General features: G+C 32.1%; 1 protein-coding gene across 1 annotated transcript; it reads left to right on the top strand.

Annotated features, from left to right (window-relative positions):
- The first annotated feature begins 4,063 nt into the window (after positions 1 to 4,063).
- On the top strand, positions 4,064 to 5,964 carry LOC111898675 (uncharacterized). The gene is made up of 10 exons (XM_023894571.2): positions 4,064 to 4,075; positions 4,163 to 4,430; positions 4,550 to 4,643; positions 4,726 to 4,853; positions 4,937 to 5,021; positions 5,117 to 5,139; positions 5,194 to 5,252; positions 5,334 to 5,389; positions 5,618 to 5,738; positions 5,809 to 5,964. Exons 1-10 carry the CDS (start codon positions 4,064 to 4,066, stop codon positions 5,962 to 5,964), a joined length of 1,002 nt encoding a protein of 333 aa, XP_023750339.2.
- The last annotated feature ends 5,311 nt before the right edge of the window (positions 5,965 to 11,275 follow it).

Below are 11,275 nucleotides of genomic sequence, written 5' to 3'. Positions count from 1 at the left end.
TTTTCTGTTGTGGTTCTTTATTTTTCTATGCAAGAAATACCAATTTACTTACATTATTTATTTATTTGTTTATCATTACATTTTACTTTTATATCTTCATATTACAACATTGTACATTGAAAAATCTATCTGTTTATGGGAATGTGTCATCCTTATACTAATCAATTTTTATTGCCATGATTGAGTAGATTTTCAAATACAATGTGATGACAAGGTTTTTTTTTTTCAAAGTATTTTTTAAAAACAATTACTCAATTAGAAAGAAATTAAAAGGTATGATGTTGTAATAGAAAGAAATGAAAATTGGATGTTATAATAAATAAATAAATGAAAGCATGTTTCTATGATCCAAGTAAGCGAATTATGATAAAAGAAAAAGGCAAAAATAGCCATTCACCTGCTAACAATTCATTTCATAGGGCAATACAAAATATGGAGGTAGGGATGAACTTTAAAACCGAAACCAGTTTTCCTATATTATAAGAATCGGGAATCGGATTGTTGGTTCTAGATCTGGTTTCGGTCCTGGTCTTTCGGTTATTTTTCAAATTAGAACATGTTGAAATGTTCTAGATGATATGTTATCTTCCGGAGCCTATAAATGATTCAACATTTAACCAAATTATGACTCTTTTACATTCTAAATTGAATTACAAACACTAAATTACATGATGAAAAAGGAATTAAACAATTCTGACTTCATATGAGTGAGCTATACGCATTTTAAAAGCAGGATAGATTCCAAAAAATAAAAACAAAATGTTGAAACAGAAAATACGCAACATTGATATGTTGTCTTCCGGAGTCTATAGTTGGTTCAATATCTAACCAAAATATGTGTTTGTACAATCTAAAATGAAGTATAAACATCAAATTACATGTTGGAAAAAAAATTAAGTAATTCCGACGTCGTATGAATGAATTATGTGCATTTAAAAAAACGGGACAAATTCAAAAAAACAAAAAGTGCCGAAACAGAAAAAACACAGTATCAATATTCTTTCTTTCGGGGCATGTGTCTGATTCAATATTTAACAAAAATATATGTTTGTATAGTAAAAAATGAATTACAAACTCCAAATTAAATGTTGGAAAAAAATCAAGTACTTCCAACTTCATATAAGTGAGTATATGCAATTTAAAAAACGGAAAAAATGTCAAATCGGTTCCGGTTTCTGGAACCGAGATCGATTTTCATAAAAATGAGAAACCAATAATTGGACCTTATTACCAATTCTGATTCCGGTTCCAGTTCAGTTTCGATCTGGTTCCGGTTCCGACAGTTCTGATGCGACCTTGTGAAATGGTAAAAAAGATATCACCATTTTTTGTAGTAGGGCTTGTAGGATGGATAGACACTTGGAAACCTATGAAATGGGCCATGCGTTATGAGCCACTACGAAATGTTTGGCCCATGCGAAATGGATTCCTTGCGAAACAATGAAACAAAGTTTTCTGTAACCTTACTTGTGTATTTATGTATTACCACTTAATATTGATATTAATTCTCCCAACTAACACTCATTTAACACTAACATTGGTATTAATTGTTATGCCTAACACACTATCCAACTACTATATAAACAAAATAAAAAAATACCATACTTCAAATCAAATCATTTACTTTCTTTTCTCATTATTATAAAAAAAATGGTCATCCAAAAAGTCTGAGAAAGGTGACAACTATTAATGCATGTAGAGGCACTCTCATAGTAGAGATCCAAGAAAAAAAAAGAAATAATCGAATAATATCCTAATCTTAATAAATAAGTACAACTCTGCCACGTGTCAATCTATAAAACCCCCAAAATCGAGTTTTCCCGCTCATTTATTCATCTATATTTACGTAAATGCCATTCAATCCAAATGAAATCAAACTTCAAACTGAAGCAATAAATCCGGAAAATTAAGCAAACAAATGCTTTCAAAATATTCAACCAATAATTTTAAATGAATAAAACTTATGGAAATAATTTGAAAAAATAGGTTAATCAAAATTCGGATTCGAAATTCCCGATTAATTTTGACAGTTTGTTTATTTTGATTGCAAATTAAATAATTTGCAATCATTAAATCCCTAAAAATCTGCAATATTCTTCTTTGCAAACGTATTCTTCTTGATTCATAGAAATCTTTGCAAACGTAAATACCATTTATATGGTTCTTTTGTTTTTACCATTCTGCTCCATAGAAATTCTGCTCCATAGAAATCTTTGCAAACGTATTCTTCTTCATTCTTCTTGATTCTGCAACGTTTCAATAATCAAATATCAGGTTAGTGTATTAAAATATCAGGATTGCTAATATTTCTATGCTCTTCATGGTCTGAATTATCAGTTTCTATCATGTTGTCATTATATGTAGGGATGAGCATAGACGGGTACCCGCCTCATTTGGCGAGAACCGGAATCGGAACCGCTCTAGGCGGTTCTTAAATTTTTGGAACCAGTCCCGGAACCGGCGGTTCCGGTTCCAGGAGCGGGTAACCCGGTTACATTAACTTTGCTAACTTTTGTCGGTAAAACCGCAACTTAGTTCGATCTAAATCGAATCAATTCAGATAAAAGAGGGACAAAATCATACCAATATATTCTAAACCGGTCTAAGCAACACACACATATTTATATGAAATACTAATATATATATATATATATATATATATATATATATATATATATATATATATATGAGAATTGGAATTCGGCGGGTACCCAGCGGGTAGTGGTTCCTAAAAAATGAGAATTGGAACCGAAACCGCTTAAGGCGGTTCCATAACTTTAGGAACCGGAACCGGAACCGCTTAAGGCAGTTCCAGTTCCAGAACCGGCAGTTCCGGTTCCAAAAGCGGGTACCCGGTTCCCATGCTCATCCCTAATTATATGAGTGATCTTCTTCTTCTTCTTCTTCTTCTTTTTCCTAATTCTTCTTAATCATCATCTTCTTCTACCTTTCAGTTAAAAAGACGAAAAAACTAATGAACATGAGAACTTGATTTTCTTTAAAAAAAAATACTCTGCTTCAGATCTGAAGCTTTAACTATTACATAATGTTTTTTTTTTGTTTTGTTGTTACATTTACTTTGGTTTGCTGTTACTGTAAACCTAATTTATGATGTCACTTATTATTAATTTGTCTATTTACGTATGAATGTAGATGAAGACAAAAAAACTAATGAACATGAGAACTTCATTTTCTTTAAAAAAAAAATAAATAATCTTCTTCAGATCTGAAGCTTTAACTATTACAATATGTTTTTTTTTTTTTATTTTGCTGTTACATTTACTTTTATTGTTACTGTAAACCTAATTTATGATGTCAATTATTATTACTTTGTCTATTTACGTATGAATGTAGATGAATAAATGAGCATTTAGCAGTACAAATTCAAGATATCTACATTACCATTACTAATTGTTATGTTATTTATTAGTAAGTTGCAGGGGCATTGTCGGTATAATTGTCGTTTACATGTTAATTTTATATTTAAATATATCTACATGTTAAATATATTGTTTTGGTGTGATTTTTAATTTAGGGAAAATGCCATCTTTTTTCAAATTGTAAATCCGAAAATGCCATTAGTTAAATCAGGGAAAATAAATCCGGAAAAAATTAACAAAAAAAATGCAATCAAATAATTAAAAAGTAAAACAGAAGCGGGGCAATTTATATTTATGTTCCATTTTATTATAAAAAGTTTTATTCAATCTAAAAAATTATTTCATATGAATTATTGGTTTTTGTTTGTATTCCATTTTATTATAAAAAGATTTATTGAATCTAAAAAAATATTTCATATGAATTAATGGTTTTTGTCATGTGCTGATTTATAATTTTTCTGTTTTAGTTGTTAGTTAGGATGTTCTGTACATTCTTGAATGTTGTTATTTTTCCTTACAATTCTATATGGTTTAAATTTTCTTGCAGAAAATGAATATAGGAAATAAAGTTTACCTAAATAACATTGACCAGATAGATAAAAAAATCACATATCAAGGTTCGGGTGCTTAAAATTTGGAACTTTGTCAGAAATAATAAAGTCTGTTCAATTGAAATGATCATGATGGACGAGGAGGTTTGTTGTATTTCATATATTTTTTATTCATCATTCAATATTACACATGTTTCAACAAAATAATAATTCTTAATTTTTTTTTAAAAGGGTACACAATACCATGCTCGTGTCTTCAATCAGAATTTCTCCAGATTTCGTCATCTTTTAAAGGAAGATGAAAGTTATATAGTTATAAAAGCCAATATGGCTGCTGTTACTAATGGTTTTAGTTATACAAGTCATAAACAAACCTTAACTTTGGATTGGAAAAGCATCCTAAAAAAATGTGATGATTTCTCGGGTCCGGTCAATGGATTTATGTTTGTTGATTTTAATTCTATCATAGAACAAACATGCCCAAGAGACACATTCTTTGGTTAGTTATAAAATTTTATTCAAATCATTTTTTATCAGTTGCGTTCTTGGTTATACATTTTATTATTTAAATATTATGATATTAATGCAATAGTTTATCTTGTGTTATCTCTTGTGTAGATGTTATTGGACAGATTGTGTCATTCAGCCCTCTTGAAATTTCAAATCCAGTAGAATCCAAACATTATATAAAACTCACTCTTAGCAACCTAGAGTGAGATTATATTTTTTAATTTATTTATTATCTTTAATTAATCACAAATTAATATTAATATATGATTTTTTGGTTTTTATAGTTCTGTACATCTGAAAGTTACTATTTTTGGAAGTCAAACATATCAAATGTCAGAATACCTAAAAAATAACCCGACGGTTAATTGTGCTGTTATCGTGATGCAGTTTTTGAAGCTAAACATTTGGAATGGTTTGTATTCACTCTTTATATATACATGTTTATAATTATTGTTTTTATATACTTTTTATTAATTGGGTATACATTTTTTACAGGTATTGGTGAAGCTAAAAGTCATTTTGAAGTAACGAAATTGTTCATAAATTCTGACATTTATGAAATAAATGAGTTTAAAAATAAGTTAGTTTCCAATTGTTTTTTATTTTTTTTATAATGTATTTTAACTTAAAATAACACAAATCCTAATATTTTTGAATTTAATTTAAACATCACAGATTGAAATGTCATGACAATTTCGGTATAACTGAAAAAAGCATAACTACACTTTAAAGCTACTCTTCTTCATATACAGATGACTTTAATGACAATTTTCCATTAAAAACACTTTGTGAGATCACCGAACCAATTAAGGTATATTGCATTATTTGATATGTTTTACATTTTATTTTCGCATAATTTATTTTAATAACTTTTACATTTAATTTGATACAGGAAATGAAGTTTTTATTAGTTTCTTCCATTGTTAATATAAGGCTGAATCTACCATGGTATTATGCAGCATGCAACAAATGTGGAAAAAAATAACCCCTGTTCCCAAAGCCAATCATTCATATACCGACCCTGAAAAAATTTCAGAAAATATTGTTGTCGGGTGTACAAATGCACATTGCAAAAAATCTGAAATTCAGATAGTTATAAAGTAAACACATATTTTTTTCTATTAATTTTATCAATCTGTAAAGAAAACTAACAATGACATAATTTTAATGTTTTAGGTATATAATTCCAATCAACGTACAAGATTGTACTGGAACCATTGGATTGACTCTTTTTGATAGGGAAGCAAAGAGGCTGTTAAATATAAGTGCATACGAGTTGAAAAAGATACATGAAGCGGTATATTATTCATATCTTAAAATCAAAAAACATTTACTTTTTTTTTAATTTATTAAAATATATATCTTAGAGGCCGGAGACAGTCATGGATTATTTCCAATTGTATGTTGCCTTATCTAGAGTTCAGGGCAGAGAGGGATTAGAATTATTAATTTTAGATAAAGATGACAAACTCACAAATAAAACTTTCAATGTTGTTTATAAGGAAGTTTTTCGAAATTTGTAGCCATCTTTTTGTACCATATTTTATTCATTTTTAGCAAATCACACTTAATCCATCATATTGTTGTATTTTTTTATAATTACGTATTGTTGTATTTATGTTAATTTCATTACACACATTCATAATGCATCATCTGCATATGTCCAACAAGAATCATGCATCAAAAATAAGAGTTTTAAAAATCTTCATTCCTAATTAAATACTTCCCATTTACTTTGTAATTAAATACTTACAAATAAAAAAATTATTGAAAAATGCAATATTACAATTCATAAGTTATCAGAATTAATGAAATATTATTTTATTAAATAATTAATTTTTAAATTCAATTCAAAATCAACACCCATGGGTTCTACGGGTTTTAACCTAGTTAAGAAATAAATAAAAGTTTAGGAACAAATGAAATCTAATGCCAATATAGACATCAGACAATTATGGATTTCTTGAATAGGTGAACGTCTTAAAAATGTTATTAGGATTATGCAAAGTTTTATTGACGGCAAAAAAAATCATTATATCCTCCTTAATAAAAAAAATATTTTTTTTGTTACATGTCAATCTCTTATGAGTTTTGACACTTATTATTTTGTAGTATTTTTGAAATAAATATTATCCACTTGTCAATTTTTGATTTGTCTTATTTTTTAAAATTAAAATCATATACTTATATATAAAGTATTAAATATAATATATATCATATTAAATTGCAATAAATACGTTTCTTTCTTTCTTATTTTAAAGTTGTACATTAAAAAATATTTTTTGTTTACACTTTAACTTAATGTTTAATCTTTTTTTTTTTTTTTAAATTAACCCGTGTAATACACGGATCTCACACCTAGTCTGCTATTATTTCTAGACTCCTAATAATACAATTAGTTATTATATAGTTATTTCTTAAGTAATGTAACAATTATTGCAATATAATATAAGTTTTCGTGGAACAAAATACAAAGTTAGAACATCTAACAAAATATTCCAAAAATAAATATACACATGTCTATGTCTTCTTGCCCCCTAGGAAAATCTTGCCCATTTTACATGCCTAATACGATCAATCCAATCACCTATTTCTAGTAACAATATTCAGTTCTGTCCATCCATAACTATCACTAGGAACAATGTTCCAAGTATTTCACTCTCAAGTGCCATTGTTTTTGTAACGAGTACTCATTGTAAGCTCATAACAAATTTTTTAATCTAAAAATGACATGACTTACAAAACAAATAATGTGATAACGAATTCCAAATAAGAACAATTTAAACTGACTTTGGGCATCTATCTTGATATGTGTTATGGTGCCTTCATTTGCGGTTTATGACAATACATGGAAAGTTGCGTGAATGAGTTTTTCGGCAACCCATGCGAAAGTTTTAATGCCCCACACTTCACACGTCAAGGTTGAGCGTGGGAAATGTCTATTTTGAATCAATCATATCACAAATAATATCACTCCCACCTAATACCCTCTTACTACTATTAGCCATTACATTCTTTAATAAATAGGCCAACACATTTTTATTCGCTTGACAATGGTTGGGATATATTTGGGTTTGTATGCATTTTTGCTTATTCTCTAATATTTGAATTTGGAACAAATTAACATTTTAGCTAATATAGCCTTTTAATGTCAAATACCTCTTGAGCCCATTTCAATCCTAATGATATCCTCTGTTAGGAAAACAGGCGATCTTGACAAAACAAGAACCTACTTGGCGCAACAAGGCTTCTTCATGGCGCAAGAAGGAATGTCCTTGGCACAATAGCATCCTTCTTGGCCCAACACTTTATCAGATGACACAACAATGTCCCCTTATTACTCCATATCATTCCCAAGTGTTCCATATCTCTTCCAGATGCTCTAAACCCCCTTTTGTATGATCCGTTCCTTTGGTATTTGATTCGTTTCTTTATCAGACAATCCATTCATTTCTCGGATGATTCGTTCATTTGTCACATTTAACATCCTCATATATTTTTTTTGCTTTGTAAGAACATATTTATGATAGTAGGTGTTGGTTTGAGTGCAATTGATGGTTCTTTTATGAAAATGGAATCTAAAATGTATCTTGGTGAAGGAATTGACCAAAACGACTTTGTTTCTCTACTCTTATCTATATCATCAATAAAATCATATAGATCATCATTTTTTTTTAGTTTTTTTTAATCAACTATTAAAATTCCCAATATGTTAATTGTCATCGTACAATGAGTGAGATCGCAAGCGGGCAACAAGCTGTGCCGCTATACCTTTTTGAATGGTAAAACTAATTCTTTTAAAGACTACATCCGAAGATCTAGGAGATATAACATTACTATGCATGATTCGTTGTACTCTTTTAAGGAGCTCTACCGCATCCGATGCGAGGAAACCAAACATATCAAATGCAAATGATATGAACACGTGTTGATTTTTCATGCACGATTTCTCATGTTTGGTGACTTTGCCTGTAGCTGCTTTAAAAGTAGCATGTCCCGCCATGAAACCCCCAGCCCTCAGGCCCACGAGAGGGGACACCCCTGTAAAATCCACACATGCGTGTTTCCCTCCGACCCATCCAGAAATCAAAATGTCAGCCGGTCTGAGGGTTGACCTTCCTTCTGTTGGGTCAGTTAAGAAATTAACAGGTGCCTCTTTCTTAGTGGAAACCCCAACACACTTAAATATGTCAAACAAAACACCCCTAACCATATCGTGTCTGTATTTGAACCCCGGGAGTTCTTTACAATGAACTGCATGCTCTCCAAAAGAGTCCAAACATGCCTTGCGACGCACAGGACATATCTCGTTAGCTGGGAATATGGGAATCATGAGTCGATATTTGAGAATAGTACGATACTCCACGGGAGACATGTGTTGGCCAAACCCATCTATAGGGATAGCTAGAAGAAAATCTTGAGCATGTGGTGCATGTAAGCACTGGAAAACCGCTTTCTGCCGAGCCGTCATGTCGAGATGCACTTCCATATCTTGGATAATTTTATGAAAAAGGGAACTCGCTAGTGTATTCTGGGATTTAGGGGGGGGGGGGGGGCGGTGTCTTTAGTAGTAAAATTGTTAAGGTCAAAATCTGAAAGCTTGTTGCGAAGGGATGCTAAGGCACAATCATAATCAGAATCCATACCATGTATACCGCTATCCCGTAAGATGTGGTCTTGCAATACCCAAGATTAGGCCCTTGAGGCAACAAAAGCATAGGAGGTAGCCTCTACTGCCGAGTATAAACCCAAACCCCCCAAACCTAATGGGTAAGGAAGCAATTTGCCATTGTATGCCACCAAAGAAAAGGCCCCCACAAACCACAATGTCCTTAATCGCCGCACGCAATCCATTGTCAAAGAATATTGCCGCCTCCTCCATGTGAACGGGTTGGCACGTCCTCAACCCAAAGAAAAGCTTAGCAATACCCATACAAGACCGAAGAAGAAGGAGCTCACTCTGGGGGTTAGACAATTATGGAAGAAGGCGCATCAAATTCACAGCGTTTTTGACTCTCTTTATGGCTAAGCTGCGAATGAAACTAGCATCTCTACTAACAGCTCCCCTAAGAAGTTTCACCCCCAAAGGCGGCCTCCCGATGTCCGCCGAAATAGCCCCTCCTGAAACTTCCTACCATCACACGAGGGCCAAAAGAGCTCGGTTTTCTTGATATTCAACTGAAGGCCCAATTTTGGGCCAATCACCGTAATGATGTCCAATGCTTTGGCCACCTCCTCTGAATCTCCGATAAGTGTGCCATCATCCAAGTACCATGCATGGAGAAGAAGCTTGCAATTGTCTCTAATCTTATGCAAGAGCGAGTGCAACATAATGGCACAGAGAAGTGGTCCTAAGGGGTCTCCTTGCTGAACCCCAGTAGAAGACCGAATATGTGTGTTGCCTAGATATAACCTTGCTGCTTGACCATAAAGGAATTCTACCCACAAGGAAATAGAGGGACACCTCAATCTGACCTGATGAAGTAATGCGGATCTGTCAACAAGGTTAAAGGCATTAGAGAAGTCCACGGTAAGCATGGAGAGAGATTTGTCATCGTGGCGCTCACTCAACAACCTATTGGCGCTATGTAAAATGGCCTCAGCGCCACCCGACACCCCGACTCCGAACTGAAAATCATTGAGATATTTGGTCATTTCTGTTGGATTAGTGTCTAAGTCCATAACTATTTTGGTATGTACTTGACCCGACGGTCCATGGTCCTTTTGGGTTGCCTTCACCAAAGCAACTTGATTGGAGAAATAAATAAAGAGAGAGGTTATTATGATTTATTAATATGTTATAAGAATAATATATTAAAGAAGAAATCATATTTGTTTAATTAATATTGGTCAATAATTAATTAAGAATTAATTTTGTGATCAAGTGTAATTAGTTAAACTAGAGGGGCTGAATTGTAATTATGTGATAGTTACAAAATAGGGCAATGGTTATCCTTGTTAAAGGATGGACGAATTCAAGGATAAGGATATCCTTAAAATCGTCCAAGGTCCAAAAGATAGGGATTTTCAAGGCTTATCTTATGGTTGCTTGATGGGCAAGTAACTAGATAATGATAAGGACTGAAACCCTAATCCTAACCCTATATAAAGACCCCAAGGCTCATGAATTCGTCTAAAGCCTTCCCAAGAGGTCCTAGAAACAAATTCAATACCTCCCCTCTCTCCTTATACCTTCTCCACTTGCTTATGGTGTTTGTAAGCCATTAGAGGAGTGACACTTGTGACTCTAAGCCTTCCAAAGTCAATTCAAGGAGGAATTGGGATTGTTATTACTATATAACAATCAAGGTAATATCTTAAACCTAGTTATATGTTAATATTGATTTCCATATGCTAGAATTAGGGTATATAGTCTTGGATTCAAAGCATGTACAATAGAGAAACCTAGATCCAAGCATTAGGGTTTGTATGAGCACATAGGATGTCTTATGACCAAAACCCATCAGTGGTATCAGAGCCAGGTTGGTTTCAATTGTATTGATGCATTGTATAACTGGAAAATTCGATTTTTTGGATTCTGGAGGCTGGACTCGCCGAGTCCATGCAGACTCGACGAGTCCAAGCCTGACTCGGCGAGTCAACTCGTCAGATGGAGGGTATTTCGCGATTTCTTGCTGTTTTTGCTTATGGATAGTTACCTTATCATGTTAGATCAATATTAATCCGATTATATGATACATTTGACTATATTTTTGATCTAATTGAAGATATTTATTAATTAATAAGATAATTGTTTCCTTATGTGATAATTGATTAATTATTTTGACTAAATTGATAAATTGTTTTGCAAGAAATCATTAAATAAATCAAATA

The sequence above is a fragment of the Lactuca sativa genome, chromosome 2 (genome assembly GCF_002870075.4).
Source record: "Lactuca sativa cultivar Salinas chromosome 2, Lsat_Salinas_v11, whole genome shotgun sequence".
Lineage (NCBI taxonomy): Eukaryota > Viridiplantae > Streptophyta > Magnoliopsida > Asterales > Asteraceae > Lactuca > Lactuca sativa.
This window is presented reverse-complemented; position numbering and strand designations above follow the sequence as displayed.

Coding starts and splice junctions, on each gene's coding strand:
- LOC111898675 (XM_023894571.2), top strand. Junction 4,431..4,549: donor CCCAAGAGACACATTCTTTG/GTTAGTTATAAA, acceptor TCTCTTGTGTAG/ATGTTATTGGACAGATTGTG. Junction 5,739..5,808: donor TGAAAAAGATACATGAAGCG/GTATATTATTCA, acceptor TATATATCTTAG/AGGCCGGAGACAGTCATGGA.